Raw genomic sequence first — 25,686 nt, 5'->3', positions numbered from 1 at the left:
TAAAGGGTGTTTCTTTATTTAATTATAATTTAATCAATAAAATGTGGTTAATTGCTGAGTAAATTTAATGGGATCACATTCGAAACCTGTGACGTCAGTGTAGCTGTGCTCAGACGCTGCAAAATGGTCCGTAGCGCCCGTGCACTTTGTACACTGCAAGTTGTTGAGTTAGAAATGCACTCAGGAACGGTCGATATATGTCTCGAAGTAGCAGAAGTGTTTGCTCAGTGTTTGAAACTCCACTGCATATTCCGGATTTAATGGCGAAAGATATATATATATATATATATATATATATATATATATATATCACTTTCATATAAACTCTGTATTTAAAATATTTAACTCGTCCATTTTTTTATCTTAATTTTATTTTGGCGATAAAGATGCGATAAAATGAATAAATAAATGACTTATCCTGAGAAATTTTATAAATCTTATTACTGCTGATTTTAATTACAGTAATACTCTATTATTAAGTTAGAAAGCTAATAAATCTGGGTTCGAAATGTCTTCTCAGTGATCAAGATTCAAAATAGTCGAGGACGATGACTCCCAAGAGACCAAGATTCAAAATAGTCGAGGATGATGACACCGAAGCACACAATCGACTGCGTCTTTTCAATCCGCGGATAGACGGCGGGGAGTAACTTCAACCAAGCCAAGTGCATACAAAGTATCTATAGCTGAGTAATCAGAGAACTGTAATAGCTGCGGGATGTATCTATAGCCAGAGGAAGATTGGATGGAATTAGATTAGATCAGAGCTCATTACGCTTCAGCTTAAGAGTGAATTAGGTAGTGAATGGGTTGTTTGGATAAAAGACTCCGCTTCCGGTTAAGATAAATCTTTCTTCATTGTTTTTCTCATAATACATCACGTTGATGACAATGGAGACTGCCATCTTGGAAACAATGGCGATGAGCCGCAATGTCGTAGTATCTTGTTCCTCTGGGAACACAAAACTCTAAGACGCCAATATAGTCCTTTAACTTTGGCCTCTTCGCAAGATCTGATACGTATTAAAAGGAGAGTGCGTTTCTCTGTACTTACAATTATCTCGAGTAAAAATCAGAGGGTGTTCTCTTTTGTTTCAGTATAAATTAGAGTAAACGATCATTTTTCTCTTTTTATTTTTGTACATTAAAAAAATAATTATTTTGAATTATGTTGTAACATGTTACAGCGTAAAAAATTGTGTTAATGTGAAAATTTTGCTCTAAATTTAGAATTAGATTGTGCAAAGAAAAAACGTTTATTGTTCTGAAAATATTCTCATAGTTTAATAATTTTCATAACTTTAAAAAAATATATATATCGGATAGAAAAAAGTAACTTGAAGAATACGATTTTTTTTATACCATTATTATTAATACAATTAAATTTTTTAAGATGATTCTTATAATATTAGCATAAAAATATAATATTGTATTGAAATTTAAAATTATCTAAGTTCTTTAAAGGAAATTAAATTACATATAAGCAAGATTATTATTGTTTCACATGCAAGCAAGAATACAATTTCTTGCTTATACTCGTATATAAAACAACAATTGTTATATAAAATATGGAATATATTTTAATTTAATGTTAATATTGGAGACTGTTTTTTATATGTTTAATTTATTTAAATTTTATTAATATTTATATACCTCAATTATTTTTAAGTCGACATGGGAACATTAAAATGCTAGACATTTCCTGCCGATCGATTTCTAATATCTCCGAACGTGATGGAGTACACTCGCATCCGTGCACTTCGCGAACAAAATAGATCACTGCGCTCTTCACTTTAATTTTAAATGACAAAATCGTTGAAGCTTTGTTTCTCGCGGGATAGCTAGAGCGAGAGGAGGAGAGTTGTTAGTTCGATGTCAACGCATCGAAATGGAAACGGTAGATTGTAACCCCTCTAATTAACGAGGACATATCGCAGCGAGCGAGCAAAAGCTGATAGTCTACGTGGAAAACTTTGCACTTCATTAGCTTTCCACCGAGATACGCCTCAGGTGCGGCAGTCTCATGCTCCAACAATGTGATATCCGTGCAGCGTGAATGGGTGCGTGCGTGCGCGCGCGCACGCGTGTGTGTGTGTGTGTGTGTGTGTTTGCAAGGATGCTCTCTCGAATCTCGATATACGAAGACAGCCGTGATGATATATAAGGGGCGAGTTCTGGGAAAGCCAAAGAGAGAAGGACTCCCCGGGGTGCATGGAAAAGCTCGTTATAAGCTCTTCGGTCTTAGTTGCCGCTACGAAATTAATTAAAGCAAATGCTCGCTCAGGCGGGCGCGAGATATCAAGAAATGTCCTTTTGTTGGTTAGCATAGCGAATTCGCGTGCGGCATCATCTCACGAGAGATAATGAGCGACGCGGGCGGATGCATTCTTACGAATGCCGAAGTGCACTTAACACCGGGGTGGCAGGAGGGGGAGGGTGGTGGAAAGATTATTAAGATAAAGATTAAGTTTCCTCCGCGCACCATAACTTGGCTAAGACGCTGTTCGGTGTTCGTTTATATCTTGCTCGTCGCCATTGTGCCGTGGTGCAGTACAGTATACTAGTATAGTGCGACAATATAGTACACGCGGCTTGCGTGTTTCTTGCGAAGTATACTATGTTACACATTGTATAGACCTGTGGTTCAAGTTTTATTAATTTATATACTTCGCGTTATATGCGAATTATACCTGATATGTAGAATAGTTCCACTCTCCGTAATATATTTTTTATGGAAATACCGAAAGTAATAAAGTCACGTAATTAAAAAGTTTCTTGCAAAACTAAGAAAGTTTATTTTTTTTCAAATTAAGGATTATACAACAGTAAATCAAAATAAAGAAAACGGAAAATATAAATATATAAGCATAAGGTAATAAAAATTTTCGGCAGGAACCAAACAAGTCCAGTTTTTTTTATTTTATCTTACATGTATGTATGAAAAAATTACTATATTTACGAAGTTTTGAGGATAATAAATTTTTTTATTTCTTCAAAGTTTAACTTTTTGGACTTGTTTGATTTTTGTAGAAAATTCCTTTAATTATAAAACAACGAATAATATTAATGTCCAATTCTAGATAAAAAAAATTTTCAATGAAAGCGTTTTTATTGCATCAATCGTTAGATGATTGTTTAACGAAAGTGGGATGTTCCTCTGGCGAGGAAGAAACGAAAACTAACGGGAGATTACGTTCAATAGAAGAAACACATTCCGCGAAGCGAGATTACTTGAGAATGGATTCGAAGTATAACTCGGATAATTTTCATCGATTTATAGACGACTCAGCCGTTCAGCAAATTACAGTCCATTCGTTTTTCAGGGAGTTGAGAAAAAAGCTGGAATTGTCGGCGAGTTCATGTCGGTGCTTCCTTCCTTTTTTTTTTCAGAGCGACTCCCGGTAATTGCGCCTTCTGTCACTCGACGTCATTTGACATGGGTGGTTACTCTTGTTATTACGGCCGCGTCCGAGGTCATAGATTTACGACAGGTGCAATATAACTCTTCGCACCTCGGTTGAAACCATCGTGAGTAAAAGAAGAATCGTAGAAGAGGATGCGACTTGAAGTTAGCTTCGTATTTTTCAAATCTGACATTTTTATTAATCGTACTGTACCATTTTAGCGTCGATCTACGAACGGAAAAGGAATCCCACGGTAATGATTCATAGATTTATTTATCCCTTGAGCTTTCCTTCAGAGATTGGAATTTCAAAAACAATAGACATTTATTGATTACACATCATCTTTGTTTTATACGACTTGAAGTAAATTTAATATCTCAAGAAAAAAAACTACGATACAGAGATAAATCAATCATGGGGATAGATCAATCATGGAGAGAGAGATATCGACCAAAAACGATAAATATAGATAGATTTCCAGCGAAAATTCTCACCGAGACGATGAAAACGTCAATTTCAGTAGGCCATTTTCCGATGGGGATTAACAAATGCGATTTTATTTTCAGCACTAAACTTCTCGTAACTCTTTTAGCAGTTGGTACGCCATATCGAGGAATAAGCTTAAAAGTTCCAGACGGTTATTTTTTACTTATGATCCCCTTTCAGTCGCTTCTACGATACCAATTTAGGCATCGTGTAATTTAGCGTGTTATTACAACAAGCTTTTCGTTCGCGCCCGGAGGCGGCGGCGGATGCCGGAATTCATTACGCTGGAAAATGGCTCGCGAAGCGGCCGCGAAAAAGAATGGCATAAAGTTATCGATACGAAAGTACCGATAGATATATTGTAACAGCTGCAGCAACCGCAGCCGTATCATAAAACGCCGATGATGGAGGAGGAATAACGATACCTCCAGCGGGCACATATTTCTCGCGTTACTAACGTATCGATCGTCACAAAATAATCTTCGCGGCCGCCACCTTTTCCCTCTAGAAAAATCCAAGCCGGGCGAAAAATCACTTTTCGCGCCGGGGATATCCGATGCCGATTCGTGCACGTGACCCCATAAGGATTTCCACGCGAATCGCGTATCGGTGCTTTCGGATTAAGGTATTTAAACGAGTACGGATCGCAGCCTGTCTTTACGCCCGCATTTCGTTGCAATTTCCCGGCGCAGAGAAAGAAAGAGAGTGGGAAAGGGGGTGGAGGAAAGGCCGAGGGAAATGCCAGCCCACCGCTGCATCTCGTATAGTAGCCCAGCGATCTGAATATTTAGATCGCTCTAGGGCACCGGGCGAATGACCTTCGCAATAGCGAGGGAGGATCGTTTTCCGGCTCCGTGGAAGTGGACGGTAAAAGTTACGATCTTATTTCGAGCTCATCGCAATTTGCCCCGACGCCTTAGTTTCTACGGTTCGGCGCCGCCGCTCCGACCAGACGAACCGAACGAAAAGGTCGGAAATTTTTTCATGAATGTGCAATATTCTAATTGCTTTCTTTTACGTTATCCTGTTTACATTAAGAATAACGAGAAAAGTTCTAAATACGTAGTCGCGGATTTTGAAAAGAGTTCCATATCGCAAAATATAACATTCAGATGTCAATGATTCAAAGAGTTGAATATGTGACATTTTTTAATTTGGAATGACTTTATAGAGATGACAGATATTACAACGAGTGGCCAAAGTTTTACAAAATCAATCTAATCGTAGCGTTTATTTTTCAAACTTTTATTAAACTCGCAACTTTTATTAAACAGTACGTATTTAAGGAATAATTTAATGTGTTTTAATTTTTTAAAATTATTTTATTTTAGTTTTTAAATGAATAAATTAACGTGTTTTGTAAAATTATAAAACAAATCAAGAACATTAAAGAAAACAAAAAATTAAAAAAAAAAAAAGATATTTGATCTTGAAGATAAAAAAAGGTCTTGTATAATTCTAATCTTTTAACCCATTGGCATCTGAGAATATTACTATTACATATTATTTTTATAGATATAAAATTTTATATTTATAAATAAAACTTTCTAAAATCCGTGAGATGCATACCCGAATCTCTCCTCAAAAACTCGGCTTCATCTTTAACGTCTTTGCAATATTCAAGTCTATTTATAAATTAACAAATTATATGTAAACTTAAAAAAAATGAAAAAGAGCAATAAGTGTAAACCAAATCTATATTTTTTAATTTCTGAGTGTTTTTTGTCTACTTTTTTATAAATAGAAAATTTGTTATAGAACGACGAAACATTAGATGAATTTTTTATCACAGGTTGTTTAAAATCAATTTTTCTCCAGGTACCGAAAGGTAATTAGCTTTCACGAGATTTATAATTAAAAACAATGTTTGACAAACAAAGCTCTAAGAAAAAAAAAATGAAGGATAAAAATCATACTTTTTAATTAGTTTTAAGCACATATTTGATTTTAAAAGAAGTTCAATTTTTTTATTTATAAAAATATGCATTTGACAAACAAAGCTCTAAGAGAAAAAATTAAAAAATAAGATTAAAAAATCACATTTTTAATCAATTTTATGTTTTATGTTAAAAAAATTTAATTTTTTATTTATAAAAACAATGAAAATACGATAGTGAAAACTTTCTTAATAAAGTACATATTATTTTTATAGAGAAAAATCAAATTAGAACATAAGATAATTTTAGAATTCAATAATAATATATCATTTATAGCTTTAAAAGTAGCAAAATATATTTTAAATAAACTCTCTAATTTACAGTTAGTAAAAAATAAGTAAAATCAATAAGTAAAATACTGATTTTCAATGGTATAAATTTGTCAATCAGTGAAATAAATATACTGATTTTTCAGTAGTATACACTAATGCTAATGTGAAAATCACTAAAAGACAGTATACTCGTTAATTATTACATCTATAAGTATATCACTAACGTAAATTAGTGATAGTAAACTAATTGCCATTTACAGAGAATTAATATATTAGCATATTAGTAAATGATATTCACGTATTATGTTCAAATTTCAAATTGATTCGCTGAAGAGGTAAGAAGATTGGTAAGAAGAAATAGTATGGCTATATTTGTCCATTAATTCAATTTCAACCTTTTCATTGGCATTCCTCATATTTTTAGAACCACAGAGATTCGTAATGATTTTAATTTCCGATACATATTTCAAAGGTACTCTCGTCCCGATTTATCCTTCCCATTTATATTTGTATCTCGTGCGGTCGCAGCGCCATGCAAAATAAGGTCACACAAACCTAATTACTCCACATTTTCCCGTAGCCGTACTCTTTTTTTTCCACGTCTTCTATCGAGTAATTATTCGTCGAAAGAAATAAAACTAGACTATCTTAAATTCCCGTCGTTTGACGTTTTCAGTCTATTTGGGTCAGGGCTCAATCAGAAAAGTGACTGCCGTGGTATCATCTTATTCATCTGACTCGTAAAACCACCCCCGGCCGGTTGGATATGCATGGTTACACAGTGAGTAAGATTGAAACATTCTTTTCGCCCTATCCGACGAATTACCGATGCGCGAGAAGTTCGCGTGTCGCATGAACAAATATAGTATAAGCGCTGCTGGCAGCTGGCAAGTAAATTATCAACGAAGCTCACGTTTCACAATTTTATTCAATTGAATCTTTTTCAAAACGCGAAATTATAATACGCAACGATCCTCCGGAAATTCCGTCGCGACGACGTTACGCGCATTTGTTCCGCGCGACGATCTCGTCCGCCGTCTTTCTTTTCGGCGAAAATCCCGCTCGCAGAGAGGCATCGGAATTGTTTTTGCAGAATTTAATAAAACCCCCGCGGGAGAAAGCTCGATACGTCGGCAGGATTTACGACCGGCGGTACGCATATTCTGCGTGCCGTTTCCGAGCAATAACGGAAAAGCCGAAACGTAATTCCACCCCCTCCCTCCCCCTCCCGGAGGTGGCGGCCTGCGTGTCGTTATTTCCTAAATTATACATCTCTATGCGGGCGCGCGTCTGGCTATGTAAATTTAGAGTAAATCCAGAAACCCGAGATTCTCTCTCTCTCTCTCTCTCTCTCTCTCTCTCTCTCTCTCTCTCTCTCTCTCTCTCTCCCTCCTTCTTTCTCAACCTCGTTGGAGCTCAACGGAGGCTCGAGAACTCGAAGCTCGGTCGTTCGAACGGCCTGTACCCTCGATAAGTAAGTTAGATAAAGTCCCCGTGGCCCCTTATCTTTTAAACAGGCAATGTAATTTAATCACACCGGTCGCGGCGCAGTCGCGTGACTTTCGCATCGCCGGGATTTGTCTTCCCTGTGCTGCCACCGCCGCCTCCGCCTCCGCCGCCGCCGCCGACGCCGATGCCGGCGCCGGGGTCGGCGTCGGTACCGATGTTATACGTCCGCGTTATATGCGAGACGCGTTATTTTTTCTCGTTGCCCGAGATTGCGCGAAATAAATCGCGGCCGTTCGTACGCGCGCCGCGAGCATAACTTTTGCCGCGCGTATAGTAACGAGCGACGTAAATGATTTGTGGGTGGGCACGAAAGCGGAATAAAACGGGGCGCCGCTGATAGCACGGCGTGCGAAACGCGGATATTTTTTTTAATAATGGAATTAGACGAATATTTTTCTGGATTCGGGAGTGCCGGCGCTACTCGTGCCACTGCTACTGCCGGACAGCAATGCGAGAATTTATCTAATAGAGCAAAGTACTTTTTGCCTACAGATAAATAAATATATTTACATATATTCCGTGCAAAAAGCTTCGTATTTCAGTCGAATGGAAATTCGTTCGGATTTGAAATTGCGTCAATTGTGGGGTAACCAAATTTTAGCAAGGCTCTTTTCACTTGCAATATATAATATATCTTTTGTTTTATTAAAAATTCAACTCCTAAATGATAACGCGATCAGCTGATCAGCGCTTCTTATTCATTCACTTTGGAAAAAGGAGATATTATTGATATTGTTGTCGCTTTTCCGAGATGCTAATTGGCTGTCTTGCTATCTCGTTGTCAAGTGCGTTGTGCCTTGCTTTACTTCGTGTCATTTCCAGCTGTCAAACTATCAATTTTGATAGTTACAATTATCGTTGAAATTTATTTTTAGAAGGTAAAAAACGAAAAGTTAAATAGCGCGCGCGAAGCGCGTGTCTGTAGTGTCTAGTATTAATTAAAACATTTATTTAGACATAAAATTCCATTGGTCAAAATAATCTGATTAATTTAAATTTAAATGTAGTATTTCTTTTCGAATTATTGCACCGGGAGATGGAATTTTCGAATTTTATCTCCAGTGACGCATACCATACTGCACATTTGCGCATTATATTCAATTTGCCAGTTTTGTCCCCGGCACTATTTCGGCAATGAACACGGCTGCCGTATCTCTCCGTTATTCCAGCGTAACATGTAAATGTAATGTATTTAATTTAAAGTTGCGTCACACACCGGTCGCTGTCCGCTGGCCAGCAACGCGACGGAAAAGCACGCTTAGAATTCTCTAATCAAAATAATATTACGGAAGTTGCGGGGCGACGCGCCGAATGGGGATCGCTTCGAAAATACAGTTGTTATTACGTTTATCATTATTATTGCGTTATTATTATGTTGCTAGTTTGTCCGGCAGCCCTTTGCGCTGCGCTTTTCCGGCATTTTCCCAGGGAATATCTGTCCCGCCGCAACGAGAGTTGCATCTCGCATTTGCCGAACTTGAAGTACGGTTTAACATTGTTATGCTCTTTTTTTATTTTAAAGAGAGAAAGAGATTACTCGCCTTCGTTGCTCGCATCATTTTCTCACGTGCGCGTAGAATTTTCTCCTTGTTAATAACTGTACGGATTTACGAGGCATTACGATATTTAAATACGAGCTCTAGTTACTCGTTGCATTTTGAACGGCGCGGAGTTTCATCACGATATTAATTCCGCCCGTAAATTTAAGCAATTATGATTTTTATTACACAAAGAAACGTAAATAGAAAAGAAAATGATATCACGCGAATATCGGCAAAGATCATACGAATTTACCCGATAATAGAACACATACGAATATACTTTATATACGCAATGTAGTAATCTGGATGAATTGCAATAAATCTGTTTCGCGATAAATTATAAACCTCCACGCTTGTCACTTAAATTTCCGTTTATCGCATGAAATAATCCAATATTACATATTACATAAATTAACCCTTTGTCTGCAATCCGAATCTGTTTTGACACAAAATTTCTCTCTCTCTTTTTCAAATTTCAATTTTAATTAAATAAAGGGGTTTCAACGTTTGAATTCAAAACTATTTGATAATACAGCAAAAGTGATTAAAAAGTAACCCTGAATTTGTTCATATTTTTTGAAAGCCTGAATCAGTAGAAAAACTTGAAACGTTTAAAGGTATACAATTGCTTATACATCGATATGTATTCGGCGCTTAGAATTTAAGATTTCTCGAGTCATTAAAACACGCTGGCATAGGCAAAGTTAATTAACCCAGCGCTGTACCGTAATGTAAACTTGTTTTACTCAACGAGTAAAACAAGTGTGTACCGATACTTAAAATATTTATACTTAATAACGCTGATAACGAGCTGTTCTTTATCGCTCCCCGGAAGCGTTATTGCGAGACTTCAAAAGATCTCGCGCGCATGACAAGTACCAATTTATCGACATACAAGCCTCGCAGTAGCGTCCCTCATTACAGCCACTAATGGCCTCTAATCAGATCTCAAGACGCTCCGTTCTTTTTTCTCACTCTTTGGGAGACCTCCTTCTTAACTTTCCTCGCTCGTTACGCAGGGGAAAAAAGATCGTCGCGGGACGACAGGGCGGTAAAACCGGTTAATTAGAAGTGTTCTTCCTGCGTAAAAACACACCGAGTTCTCGCCTCTCCCTATATGAAATGTCGTATCAAATGTAGGACGGGCGAGCTCGGCGCGTCGCGAAATAATAATGGAACCGGCCGACGGGTTTATCGTTCGCCGTCACGTGATACGGAAATGCAGCGAGACTGCAGGAACTGCGTTTAAAGCGGTGCGAGGGCCGCTCGCACTTTGGTCTCGTAATTAAAACGCAGTGAAGCGCAACAAGGAGAGAAAGGGCCGGAGAAAGGAAACTTAATGTTTTCTTCCTTTCGAGGACTCGCGTATATACAACTGCTCTCTCGGATCGTCGCGCTACCGAGTTTAAATCGCCGAGTTTGTATCGTGCAACGTGGTGGCGTTCGCAAATCGCACGCGAGAGGTGGGCGAACCCTTTCGTAGAGAAGAGAGAGAGAGAGAGAGAAAGGGCGGAAGGGAGGGAGATTGGAATAGCAATGAAATGCTTTATTTGCATAACACAGCAATATAATAACGAATCTCGTTACAACAATTTCTGAGCTGGAATTTAAGTTGATTGTACTGATATTTGGATAGCAATGAATTTTCCCCGCATTCGTGTTGGTATATTACACGGAGCTCCCGGTACGTACTCACGCCTAAACGAACTCACCACGAAGGATATTTCCAACTGGATTACGCACGAGAATGAAATAACGGATGATTTGCGATACATATATTTTGATAAGCCCACTTAGCCGCAAACGCGAGTTAAGTCCTCACGAAGAAACGTACGCTTCGTAATTTTGTAATAGGATGAATTATATGTACGTTTGGAATAAGTGTCCCAAATAAGTACTGCCACCTTAAGCACATAGCGACAGTTGACATACTTATTTTGTTAAGTTTTAATATATAATAAACTTCTTTTTTATTATTTTTTTTTCAAGTTAAAATTTTAATATATTTATAAAATAAAGGCAGCAAGCTTGAACACTATTTCAATATAATAAAAGAAATAAAAATATATGATGCAAATTTATTACTGTCTGTTAGTGTTTTGACTACGACAGCCCTCCTTTCTTCTTGATTATTATAGCAAGTATTTAATGCTGCTTTCTTATTTGTTATTACGTATTTACTTATGTTTATATGATAATCTTACAAGAAAAGATATGGAATTCTATATATGATTATTGAACTTTTTAAAATCCGCGAGATAAATACATGGATCTCCTCTGATTAGTTTAACATTAATACATTTTTAATACATAATGCGCTCTCGTACTTGTTACTGAAAAAAATAAAAATATGTAAGATATTGAACCTATAATTAGTCAATGTTCGGGAAACTGCATTTAATCATGTTTATGTGATAGTTTTAATTTAACAGTAAAACACTTTTGACGTACCCTCATACTTTGTATTCTAATACTACAGTTGAAAACAGTGTAATTGAGACAGTTATCGTATCGCAAGTTCGTATTATCGTAGGTAAAGTATTCCTTTGTCCTTTCCGACGATGTCCAAGACGAAAATTTAATTACTAAGCCCTGCTTCTTAATAAAGCCACCTAGCGTTCTATATAGCGGGATTCTGTTCCGTCGAAAAATTGCGAGGCATGCAAGTAGCGCGCGGCCATAATAAGAAAACAATCCCTAATGGCGTCCCCGGGGTAGTACCGTCGGTCCGGTCTTTCAAGATTTAAGAGGATTAAAAGCCGATCTCCCCGGATGGTACCGTCTCACGCGAAGAAGAGCTTTGTCCCGCGACGTCGCCGTCTCCGTTTATTTTCCCGCCGGCGCGGCGCGGCGGGAACGTTGCGCCAACCGTAATCTTTTCGCCGCGATATCGAGTCAATTGAGCGCGGAGCAACGCGGGCCGCTCGGGCAAACTAACGCTGTTACTTTCGAAGCGAACTTCGTGGAGGAGTAGCGCCGGCAGGTGCGCCGTCAATCTCCCGCGAGTTCACCTGCCAGACTCCATCTCGGAATCATTTTATCTTCGCTTCCGCGCGCTTCCCCGCGTGCTCCTGGCAAGTATGACGAACCTTGAAATAACTTTTCGCAATAATAAAACGAGTGCAGCTCGGCTAAGTTCGCGGGGGGTGAACTGAGCTCTCCTCGCTTCGAATGCCCTCGGGCATAGTGCCTTCGTTACTACGACCGGATCTCCTTTCAGAGGAGGGCCATAGCGCGCCCAGGGGATCGGTGGAAAGGGAGGGAGGAGGGGGCTAGTGCTTGAATAAGAATAAAGTGCCCGGTAATTATTTTCACGCCCGTGCGAAACTCTCCCGGGTTTCCATTAAGATCCGCGCGGCGCGGCGTCGCGCGGCACCGCACCGCGAAAAAGGAACGACGATTCTTTCCAGAGATTACGCCGGATTCAGCGGCATTTCGCGTCGCGAAATGATTTCCGCTCCACTTAATCCAAACTCATCGTGCGCATCGAGATTTATACCTCGCTACAATGGTAACACCGCGGAATTTAAATTTATCGAGTAAGTCGGTCGGCGACGCTTTGCATCTTTCCGCCGGAAATTCGCCAGCTGCGAAAGTCGATCGATTGATTGCGCCTTATGAGTTCAATGCGGGAACGCGTCACAAAACTTGCATAAATCTTTTTTGCTATATAAATATGGATAAAATAAAGTGGAAGACATCGCTCTTTGTTCAAAGTTTAACTATCGCGCGGATTTAGTGTTAAGAGTTATTTCATTCTTTAAAGTATATTTTATATGAGAAAATTCGAATAAATACTAGGTATTAGAAACTTAAATGATTTTATTAATTAATAAGGTTTTGTCTCAATTTCCATCTAAAAACATTTTATCTTTTGAAAATTTGACGTAATAAATCAAATATTATGTAAATTTTATTATTAATTATATTTCTGAAGTACTTGACATTAAAGTTCTTTTGTATTTTTTATTTCATAACTTTAATAAAATAAAGAATAGCGAAAACTTGTTTCCATATTAGGTATTTATTATTAATGATGGACGAGACTTTAGATGAATAAATTGTTATCTTCCATCTATCCACGGTCCCATGAATCCCATTTGTATAAATGAATATCACTTTAAAGTTCAAAAATAATCTCTACGACAGCTTTGCTAGTAGTACTTAATTAATAAAGTTTCGCCTCGATCGCGCGAGGAATAACCTTTCTCATTTGCGCAAACTTCTAGGGGGTAGAATAGCAGAGTTCTTCTCAAAGGGTCAGGCACCGAGATGAAGTAATAGAAATGTCTTTATCTAAACTCGAGTTGCTTAATTATTCTCATTATATCTATTTTTTTGTAACTGTAAACTTATACCGAACGTTTAAACGAATTCGACACAGTTATTTATAATATATGAGAATAATATATTTTTTTTATAACACAGTTTTTATCCGATGCTGAACTTGCTGAACGCGAACACAGATGCATTAAATGACATTAATTTCAAATAATGTTTTATCGATGTGGAATACATGGAAATGTCGATGGAACACTTACGTGCGATAGGTATTATTGAAATTGCAATCAAATTAGTTTTTACATTTGCGTTACCTCGAATAAATTTTCGTTTGTTAGCGCAGTGTATATTATCTTGTGTAAAATTAACAGTGCTAATCAACTTCATGTGCTCCATTTTAGATATTTGGCGCATTTTCATCGATATCAAATATCGAAAAATACCGACACTCGGGCAGAAGAGATTATTTATTCAACTTTGAAACATTTTTGGAAATAAAAAATAAAAAATAAGAAGTGTGTTTATGTTTTATGTGTAATTACCATGTGTAAAGTTTATGCTGTATTTATAATAAATTGTGCAATATTTTTGAAAACAGATACACCACTACATAGAAAGAACATTTTAAAGTATGTTAAAGTACTTTTAAAGGATTAAATGTTAAATTTGAAAAGTTAAATATAAAATAAGATAAGACATAGCGTTAAACAAACATAAATTGTTCGGTTGAAGAATTTTGTATAATTTTGTAGAAAAAATATATTATTTATAAATAGTATATTCTTTAAATAACTGTTATAATATAAAATAAAACAAAAATATAATATTTTGAGACTTAAAATTATTTAATTCTTAAAAAAAATTAAATTACATAAATTATAACCAAGATCATTATTTTATTAATTTTTGGCTTATACGTATATAAATTAATAATTGTTAAATAGAATGTATTAATTATTCATATTTTTTCTATATAATGACTTATGCTAGTAATTAAAGTGCTAATAAGTTATTTTTAATTAACTTTATAGCACTGATAGATTCTTTTATAATTGTATAGGAAATTTTTTACAAAGAATTCGATGGTAGGAAAATTGTTTTTTTATGAGATAACAGTTCACATATTGAAAAATGTGCAATTTGAAAACATTACGTTCATTAAATTACAAAAGTATAAATCATAAAATCACTTTAATTAATTTTACTAAATTTTATTTTAACTTCGATTTTATCAGAGAGATTGGACTTTTAAGCATTTTAAATATTAAATATAACACACTGTCATCACATTTTTGCAAAGAAAACTGTCAATTCCACATTGGAAAAAAACTTCTCTCTTATTTCTCCTTCTCATTCGTTAAGATTTAATATCGTCAAGGTACGTGGCGAGCATTGCGCGTCGCTGCAGCAAGAAAACTCTAACGCGAGATCCAAGATACTTCGAACAGCGAGAAAGCAGGAAATTTCGATTTATCGTTGAAATAGAAGGCGAGGAACGATCTCTCCTTCGCGAACAATGTCGGGTCACATTTTTCAGGTGCGCGACGTAAGCTTCGCGGCGACAAGTCGGTATAATAAGATGAGGTACATGTGGCCCAAAAGTTTCGCACTTCTGCGAGACAGTCCGAAATATATTACGCCTGCGAAAGCGTGTCGCTAAGGGACCCCATAATAATAATCATACTCCATTGGGACGGAAACACGTGACATAACGTGACATCACTGATGAGGTGATACCGTAGATTTGCTGAGGAAGGCCAGTGTGCCCGCGGGATATTTCGCATAATTTTCTACGGTGTTTCACTGTTCGCGATCAATCTCGCGATAGTATCTAGGCTGCGTCGCGCCGCGTCACGTCGCGTCACGACGCGTCGCGCCCATGGATAATCATTCTAAAGTACGATTTTAGGACGGTGACATTTTCCCTGAAATTGTAAATGATGCAAAAGGATTTGTAAGAGAGAATTGAAGGTTAAATCTCTGGTATGAAATCTTTACACAATATATGAAATATTAAATTAATCTCATATTTGGTTTTATACAAAGTTCTGTCTTACAAAAAATGTATTTTGATTCTTTTAAATATACACATTTATATGCCATTTATACATAGGTGTACTCTACAATATTGTAGTTTTGTTACCTTTGGCTCTATCATAATTAATATATATTAATTGTGAATACATTATCGTTTAATTATCGTTTATAAATTAGTGGAATTTTCATAATTTACATATGAAATACAATAAAAAGTATAGATAAAATGTTTTGCTAGAACAATATTTCTAATGATTGTAAAAGCTTGGGGGAAAACTGAACAAAAATAAAAATATTCTGCTCCATTATGTAGCCTGTTAAATAAGATGTGATATAGGGTAGATACTTCTATTTGTGGTTGTATTGATCTGGAGGGCTATATGTCAAAGCATGCTCATCGATAACTAATGTTGGTCACTTTGATTGGTCACTTTGATTAATTTCGCCAGTCATGTTAGCAAGATCAGATATCTTGAATCTAGAAAGTGTGTGCTATGGGAATAATTTATGATATGAGAATTTTTCCAACTGCTCGGCTTACGTGAGAAATCTGATACATACGTATCTTTCTCTGGTAAAACTAATCCCAGCGAATGTATCCTTACAACTTGGGAGTTTAATTTTAATGATATTCCCTCCATTTTATTTGTCTTTTCCTTAGCAAGACGTTAATTACTTCAGATTCTTATTTTTTGATATTATATATCTTTGTATTTTTCACTTTGTTTTCATAATAAATTTGCTTTATGAAAAAGTTATTCTTTTATTATTTATAATTCTTAAGCTATCCGGATATTTTTATTAAAGAAAAACATATAATAATCAAATTCTCGATATAAGATCTTAATTTTTTAAATAAAATTAAAACGGTAATGTATGTATTAAACATTTTGTATATAAATTTTAGTTAACTTTAATTGTTTAAATTTGTAGCAATGTTACTTATGACTTTATAACGATATTACCATTATACTTAATAATTTTGTAAAATTGCCACCTATTTACTTTTTTGTTCTAAAAAATAATTCTAAAAAAATAATCATTACGTAATAATAATTATAAAGTAGTTAACACTTGTTATAATTCTGATTCTCTATAGAAAAGAAGACGAAGCATAAAGTAAATAATTAAAATTAATCTATCCAATACTAAAAGCACATTAAAATCCAAAATAAATTATATGTATACATATTTATCATAAAGAAAGCTAATTAAAATTACGTTTCTATTAATTTATACAATTTCTCGAGCGACAGCTGTCTTAATTTAAATAAATTTTAAAATCTATGTGAAGAAAGAAATTCTCAATTTTCGGGTGACGATTAAGTTCTTCAGTTTCAAATTAAATAATTCAACCTTCATCTATAATGTGAATCTTTTTTGATACGAGTAAAATTTCGCTCTCAACTTTTACTCTGCTCAAATTTCAATTTTCATTAAACAGAGGTTTCAATATCTTAATTAAAAATGATTTGTGACGTAGTACCATGATGTTAAAAAACCTTAAATTTTTCTAGATTTTTTGAAAATTTAGAATAATAAAGAAATTTATGTTAAATATAGAATACCCAGATTGCAGACGGAGAGTTAAATATCGTACAGGTCACGTAAATGAATTGTGACGCCATTTTTTTACATTTTTTTTTTGTAGACATCGACGCACCTATTAGATTATCACGGCGCGCCGGCACTCCACATTTCACGGTGAAAAAAAATTTCCTTCTTCCCTTTGCTCACGCGCCCTCGTGTCCCACCGATAAGCCGCACGCACACTGTGCTTCTATTGCAGGTTCAAGTACTGCGGGTCAACGACTCGCGTTCGCGATGGCATACACGGTCGGGCCATTATCGTGACGAGGCGAACGCGCGCGCGATCGGTCTATAACTCCTACCACCCCCGTTATTGTATTCGCGTCGTATTGAGATGACGATTAGGTAAAGTCGCTTTGTTTGTAGAATATTGTTATACGCTAATTAGCTCGCTTATTCAGCGGCGGCGCCGTGCGTGCGAGGGCGATCGCCCTCGGTATCGCGGGACACACGTCACGATACAGGCAGGAGAAATAAATATCGCTACATTATTGTACCGCGTATTATTAACGATTAGTACCCTACCCTACCACGGTTTATTCTGTGCCATTCTTATCCTGTAAATTTAATCTTAACGCCGTGACACCGCGTCGACATATTATCATCACGTTTCTTTCATGATAACCGGTAGGTTCGGTGTCTTATGTAGAATGGCCTTAACCCGACAATCATCCAGTTGAATCAGCGTATCGTTGCCGAGCGCGAGCTTGGCAATAAAGATGTGATGTCAAGTGTCAATTATATATCGCTGACATTTCGATTATGTTTCATACTCGACAACATACATGCGTTGCACTTTGGCAACATCACGTGCCCTGATTTGTTTTTAACTTATATTATATATATGTAAAGTATATAAAATATGAGAGCGAGGAAGCAAAATATTCCACGAATGCTCATAATAAAGCGCGTCCCACTTTGGAATAGTGGCACATTGAAATAGGAAAAAGAGAGAAAAATGAAAAGAAAACTGCAAGAAATTCGAAAGTTTATCTAAGCTATCTGCTGACTCTAAAAATGTCGGAAAGTTTTTGTAAGTTTCGTAAAGCTCTGTGAAAATGATAATGCAAACATTTTTGTGGAGACTCTTAGTATACATTTAGCTAACAACGACGAAAGTTCAGAATCTGCGCAAGAGTTTCGTAAGGAATAAAATAGGAAATACCGTTCTAAATGTCCGAGTATAAAACGTTACAAGCCTGATTTCTATGACTGTTTTAAAATTAAATGTGAATACCTCTCAAAGGAGAGATAAATTGAAAATTATGCAAAACTTCCTGAGGATCTAAGTAAACGATAGAACTTTACACGCGCATGTGCTGTAATACCAAAAACGTCAGCATAGTTTCATAACTTGGAATACCTAATTGTAAAATCCGTTATTTTTCTTTCATAGCGTCTTTAATGTCTAAAATGTCACGGTATTAAAAATTAAAACGCGTATAAAGTTTTTCAGAGGTTTTCGCGTACGTTCTACGGGATTTTTGGAATCTCTCGGTGGAACCTTCTTGGTTCCCTTCAGCGATTCATTCGTGAAAATCTGAAAATCTCATGAAATGTTTGCTGGGCGTAAATCTGTTAAACCACGAATGCGTTTCCAGAAGATTAACCTGACTTGATCCTATAATAACGTGAGATTCAACGCGAAGCACCTTCACCGACGATGACTATCTCGCAGCGTCTTAGCCAATTAGCATGTTTTAGTCCAAAGAGAAAGTTCCAAGATTATAACGAAAGAACGGATTTAAGATTTCATATAGAACTAAAGCTATTAATCTGTAATCTTACTGTTCTATTCGGGTCTATTTGATTCAAAATATATTTGATTTTTTCATCAATATTTCATTTATAAACTTTTACTTCGATTTGTTTCAATTTCCTCTGTTAGTGTATGATTTCTTATCCAAAAAGTTCTTATTTTTATATTTCTTTTCGATCTTATCAATTCAAACGATATAAAAGTATAAGAAATTCAAACAGAATACAGAGTTAAAACAAAATGAATTTAATATGCTGTGATGGCAAAATATACAGAGTAAAAAAATATCAATTTTTGATTTCAATGTTTTTAAATAAAAATTTATACGACTTTTTAACATTCAATTTGAAATATTTTTGTAATTTTAAATAAAAATTTTATTATAAGCGTTATAGTATTTAAATTTTCTTTGGAAATATAGAAAGAAATTGAAAATGAAATTTTGTAATTTAAAGCTTTGCTTGCACAAGTTAATTAATAAAAGTTGTCATAAAAGTCGAAAAATTTTCACTGCTTGCGACCCACACATGAATGAATAGCGCCTGTGCGCGAGTGATATTTTTTAGTGAGAAAATCGATTCAAATAAATTTGTAGTAATATGTATTCGTTATAATAGAGAATATGAAACACGATGCGTATCTAGAATGTTGTTATTCTTGTCGTGGCTGACGTTAATATTTGCGAATGCGCGATAAATGAATATTTGAAAACCGGGGAACAAAAATACACCATGCGGACGCATATAGTTTACAAACTATCGTTTCAAACCAGGTATTATATTCCAAAATCGGTGTAGCATTGTCGGTTTCGGGCACCCTATCCACGTATTGTAAATACATGAAAATGGTTTCTGTATTTATTCGCGCAGCGGAAACGTCCATCTGCTGTATCCATCGAAAATCGGGGACCCGACGAAATTATACCACTTTTAATCCGTGCCACGCGTTAAACCCCCTTTCCGATATTCCGCTCTCCGTTCGCTGGTCGAGCTACACGCTCTGCTTTTCCCCTCCTGGCGACCGGCGCGCTTTTTATCATCTCGCATCCGGAGCGACGATAATTGCTTGAATTTCCTGAGGCAGCCTTCCTTGGCCAGCTGAAGATCCCCGAGTTAGGCATCGCGCCCGAGCGGAGACAAGCGTTTAATTTACCTGGACCCAAGTTCGCGCGCGAAGTCCTTGTCGCAGTCCGTGGCGCCGAATGAAATTGCGAAAGTTGTTCGTCTAGAACGACAATGGCGCAAACGAGGTGTGAAGCAAGGCTATGAAATATAACGGTATGACGACGACGACGACGACAACGACGACGACAACGAATCCAACCCGGAGGACTGAAGGCCTCCTTTCCGGCCGCGACTTTTTGCCGCGCAGCCATGCAACATCGCCGATGATCGATACCGCGCGTAGCCTGTCATCCACCCAAATCGATGCACGCGCATATATTCGGAAGGAGAAACGTTTTACTTGCGCGCAAGCATCGGCGGCGCGGCACTGGCCGACTTGGGCCGAGTTATGAATAATGCATGCGATAAATTTGCGTCGCACGCATGCAAGCACGCCCCGGTAATTCCATTAGCTGTACCATTTTATCGCCCGATACCGTGGATTCAATTGAGTAACTCCTTTCACGCCGCCAAGTACCATTCCGTTATTCCCTACGACCGCCCCTGCGCCACGACAAGTCGGCGGGCGTGGGATTATAGTACGTGATCCCGATATTTCTCGCGCGCGATAAACGTCGCGCGGCATGTTAACCAGTTTATTAACGTCTACGTTGAATTCCTGCGGCAATCGTTCGGCCCTCTTGCTAATAAATGAGACAGCGAAATAAAATATTAATAAATTTAAATTAAAATAAGCTTTATATACAGCTTTATATACGGCTGAGACAGCAATTTAAAACAAAGATTTCTATCAAGTCAGCACTTTATTTTTATATTTTTCTATGCAACTAATAAACGCAATTAATTAATTTCTTTAATTTTTTCAAAAAGTTTTAATATTTAATTATAACTAACGAGAACTGTATATATACTTTTATCACTACCACCGCTTCATCTAGCAAGCATTAATTATCTCTTCCGTATTGAGCAACATATCGAATGTCAATAACAAACAAATAACTTTTCTATTACATAACTGAAATTATAAAAATATCTATATTTTATCAAAGTTACCATATGAAAACATGTTGTTTGCTTATATATTTTTTTGTTTTATTTATTCAGTATTATCAATTTATTGTATTATAGTGTATGTGTGTTTATTATGCAAATGTTAAATTTATATTATAAGTTTTATAATATCTAAACCGTTTAAATTAGTTTTACTTTCTATTATAAACGATATATATGTATAAAATTTGATAAGAAAATAATTGAATTTCTCTGTTCGATACAAATTTTATTTTTTACACTATTTAATTCAAGGCGCTTTTAATGCATTTTATCGGAGCATCAAGTTCGATTAATAATTAAACTTTCATTCTCGTTAAACGATTATGTAATATGTAATATGCGTACGTAGATAGAGAATTATATTCCTTTAGTTATTTTCAAAAAATTAAGCAACATATTATATTCTCTTTAACCTTTCCTTTCTTTTATAAAAAATTCCTATGTTTAACTTTATCTTAATTTTGCATTTAATTTCTTGTTAATAACACATTATTGTATATTATTCTCGTTTTTAGTCCGTTGTCAATTTTTATTTTGTTTAATTATTGTTAATGCAAAAATATAAAGCAGCTTTACTTTTACAGAATCTTTGTACATTATTAATTGAAGATTTTGTTTTTGAGCATAGAACATTCTTTATTAAGTTCGAGTTACAAATATAATTGCTTCTGAAGAAAAATCTGCTGATTTAAGAAAAAGTTAAATTTGCACAGTTTAAACTCTATTTCCACGTATATTAAAAGATTTTTCCGTTAAGTTTTATTTAAATGTTTACATAAACAACTATTTTGTCAAGTGTATCTGCAATTTCATGAAAAGTTACGTAACACATTTCTCTCGCGAATTTTCTCATTTCCAGATATGCCCATTTGCAATTGAAGCTTAAATTATAAATCACCTTCCTTTCCCATGTAGTTTACGTCGACCATACACGATGAAGGAATTGTATGAATATCGCAAGCAAACAGCAAACAATCGACTTCCTCTACGTTTACGAAGCGCAAACATGAGCCATAAATCTCGACGTTTCTTTCCCGTGCCTCGCTTACTCTTTGACTGAGAACAGCAGTCGTAAATTTCCCTGCCTTTTCGAGCAGCGAATGTCGCGTTGCAATTAACGTAATTAAACTGAATCTTAATTATCGCGGACAGTAGTAGACGAGATTTTATCTGTGTCATGAGGTACCGCTTCGCTGCCTCGTGTATGCGTGGATGCCTCTTATGCTAAAAGCCTGTTTTCTCTTCCCTTATTATCATCGCACCCTCGTTCTCTCCTGCGACAATATTGACATTGCAGATGAATTTTGTAAATGACTACAATCAGTAGGTAATGATTGTTGACAAGTACGGGATAGACAAAATAATGTGAATCTAAGAAAATACTTTTTATTTTATTAATAGGAGATTGGCACATCATTTGTTTTCAATACAGATTTTATCCTTATTTAAAATGAGGTTCTGCAATGCTTAAATTGTTCGTCAAGCAAGATTATACCATTCTTCTAGCAGAATATATTTGAGAAATATAAAAAGAAAAAAATCAGTTTTTTATTTTGTTCTTTAAAACTGCTCGCGATAAATTCGATAATATTTAATTTATTTCGGGAAATTACATCGGGCAAGAAAACGTTCAAGTTTTGAAGAACAGTGGGCAATTTCAGAAAATAGTGTGGGAAGCAAATGTCTTAAATAATCAATTGAACGATGTTCTGCTAAAAGAATGGTACACCGTTGCATTGGTGACCAGGATAAAGTCTGCATTAAAAATAAATGGCAAATAATCTCTTTTAATAAAAAGAAATAGTGTGTCTTTAAGTGTTGCCCATCAAATTTCTCTCTTTACGAAAGAGTCAACGAATGCAAAGAATGCGAGTAATGCGAATCTGAGTTCGAATCGTGTAAGGACACTCAATGCTGCTCTATCATCTTTGTGACGTTCCAAAGTAATGTGTTCCTAGTAAAACGATATATATCTATTTTTTTATTAGCTGCGATTTCTGTGACTAAATTACGTTCGCGTGGAATCGCACACTGGAAGCGCTGAGAAATTTCAACCGTTACGCAAAAGCACATTAATAACCATTTCCACGATGTTTGTCTCGCTCCTTCCTTCGCGATTCGCAGCGCTTTTTCATGATTTTTCCTTAACGATCGGCCTAACGCCGCGAGTGCACGCCACCCCATTTCCTCGTCGCGGACACGGTTCACACGGGGGATGATTAGAGAGCGGCGGAGTAATTTACCTTCTGTGCACATGAAGAGTATGGCAGCAATCGAGAGCCTCGCTTGCCATCTCAGAGCCATTTCCGCGATTGATTTCGGGAGACGCTTGCACTTCGATACTGAAACGATTCACATCCTCCTCAGCGAGATATCGCTAACCATCACCATCCACTCACTGACCTCACCAGGCGACCACCAGGGTCTTATATATCACGTCGACTTCTTTCTTGGCTTTTCACGCTTATCGGCACACGATTCTCGCGCGGAGCCACTTATCCAGCCGCGGGATTTTTTCTCTTCTATCGGTTTTTTCGATTCGACAAATCGCAATCGTCCGCACCTGCGCGTCAAACTCCAAGTCTCCGAACTCTCAGATGACCGAAGTCCAGTCACGATATCAAAATAGTGGAACGGGACGGTCCGCGATTTCATTCAATCCCCTCGCGACGGACACGACGAATTGTCGCGCGACGGTCGACAATGTACGCGCGCCAGATTTCCCGCAAGAAATGACGGTGGTATATATCGCGTCCCGCCGCGCCGATCTCACCGCCGGCTCACTCCGATTTGTGTCGTCTGTCGCGCCTGCAGTAGCGGCCACGTAGGCGATAACGCGCGCGGAAATGATTATGGCGAAACTTTCGACGGGCGGCGCGCCGCGTGCCGCGAAACTTTCCACCTATATCCTCTCCTCGCTAAAGTTCTCGCGCTCCTCCACTCGACGGCGGTTTAAATCTTCCGCTGAAAGATATTCGCTAGAGGCAGTAAAAACGTCACGCGGAGGAACGCGCCGACGATCTCGGGGAGTCCCAGAAGCTCACAGCAGGGCGGTCCCAGCTTCCGTCGCGCGGACGCGCGCGGTCCACACAGTCGGTACTTGTCGGGGAATCGAAGTGAATCGTTGCGGAGTCGCGAGACACATAGCGAGACGCGACTGTCCTGGGGGGGAAAAAAAAGCACTTTCGTTCCTTCTCTCCCCCTTTTTCCGCCGTCGAATCTCTCGGACGCGATGAAGGGCACACGAATGATCGTGACCGATGATCGATCGCGCGCGATTCACCAGTCCGCGAATCGCGAAAGCAAACTCCCGAGGAACGCACTTGTCCACTCGCTCGCTCGCTTCCGGTCTCGTCTCTCCTCTTCCTCCTCCTCCGCCTCCTCCGCCACCTCCTCCGCCACCTCCTCCACCGCCGCCGCTCGAGATCGCTCGAGATCGCGCAGCCAGCGGTCCGGTCGCAGGAATGTTCTCCGTTCACCGCATAACTGCCGCCGTCGCCGCAATCCGCGCCCGTGTTTCGCCAACCCCCTTCTTTCTCGGATCACGATTAACAACTCATCGCCCGCGAGATGACTGCCCCCCTCGGCAACCTTTATTTCTTTTCCCGTCTCTCTCTCTCTCTCTCTCTCTCTCTCTCTCTCTCTTTCAGGTCTCTCCGGTTCACCGTAGCGCCGGCTACGTTTCGACTATGATACTCCAACCGCCGCGACTCTCCATCCCGCTACTACCCCGTCCCGCGAAACTGTCACCCCCGCGCTATTTTAAGAAATTGTCACCGCAACCGCTCGCGTACGCGACATTGTATATAGCATGACGGCACGCACCACGTCTTGTTTCGGTGGCAGATTTACCCTGACTGGGGAGATTCTCGGCCGTAGGAGCATGCGCGCTTCCGATCCACCCCCTGTGACGATGGAAGCGCGCAGAGGGTCCACGGACGCGCACACGTACACACGGAGACGCACACCGATGCGCGTGCACACGCTCACCCTACGGTAGAGGACGTCGACACACGTTCGTTCAGAGCGGCGCGTACGCACGTACACGTATGTGTGTTATGTGAGCGTGTAGTGTGTGTGTGTGTGTGTGTGTGTGTGTGTGTGTGTGTGTTGTGTGTGGTGTGTGTGGTGTGTGTGTGTGTGCGATGAGGGAAACCTCACTCTCTTCTCTCCTTCCTACCCCTCTCTGCCTACCTTCTCCCCCCCCCCCCCCTCTCTCTTTCTCGTCCCCCTGTCTCCTTATCCTCTAGGACGTACGGCACTGTGTGTCACAGACAGAAACTGTGGCAGGGCGTGCAAGGAGTGCAGAATCAAGGCACGAAATCTACGGTGCTCTTAGAGATGTTGCGATGGGCTTAAAGATTTACTCGCGTCTCCACGTACTTGTCAATCCAATCACAAATATATATATATATGGCGGATCCTCGACTGCCGATCTCCTCAAGATTTCTTTTCGGGAGCACGCGAAAAGTTTTAACCCACAACGTTAAAAAGCGGAAGGAATAAATCCTTAATTGATACCCTAAAATCTTAATTCCTAAACATATCATTTTGTTATCACAAACTGATTTTGATAGAACTGCGTTTGCAAAAACAAATTTACAAGTAATTTCTTAAAAGATTTAAGATTCTATATTGGTTTGATTTAACAAATTCAATAAATTTTTTACTTATTTTTACGCATTTAACTTAT

At 37.8% G+C, this 25,686-nt stretch overlaps 1 protein-coding gene across 1 annotated transcript in view; it reads right to left on the bottom strand.

Annotated features, from left to right (window-relative positions):
- The window catches only part of LOC105829993 (peroxidasin homolog), a 50,345-nt gene extending 25,475 nt beyond the window's left edge, over positions 1-24,870 (bottom strand). Inside the window, exon 1 of the mRNA XM_028194985.2 lies at positions 23,237-24,870. Coding sequence (XP_028050786.1) covers positions 23,237-23,297 — 61 coding nt within the window. The 5' untranslated portion in view covers positions 23,298-24,870. The remainder of the gene's footprint in view (positions 1-23,236) is intronic.
- Between the last annotated feature and the right edge of the window lie 816 nt (positions 24,871-25,686).

This window comes from Monomorium pharaonis, chromosome 7, assembly GCF_013373865.1.
Source record: "Monomorium pharaonis isolate MP-MQ-018 chromosome 7, ASM1337386v2, whole genome shotgun sequence".
Classification (NCBI taxonomy): Eukaryota; Metazoa; Arthropoda; class Insecta; order Hymenoptera; family Formicidae; genus Monomorium; species Monomorium pharaonis.
This window is presented reverse-complemented; position numbering and strand designations above follow the sequence as displayed.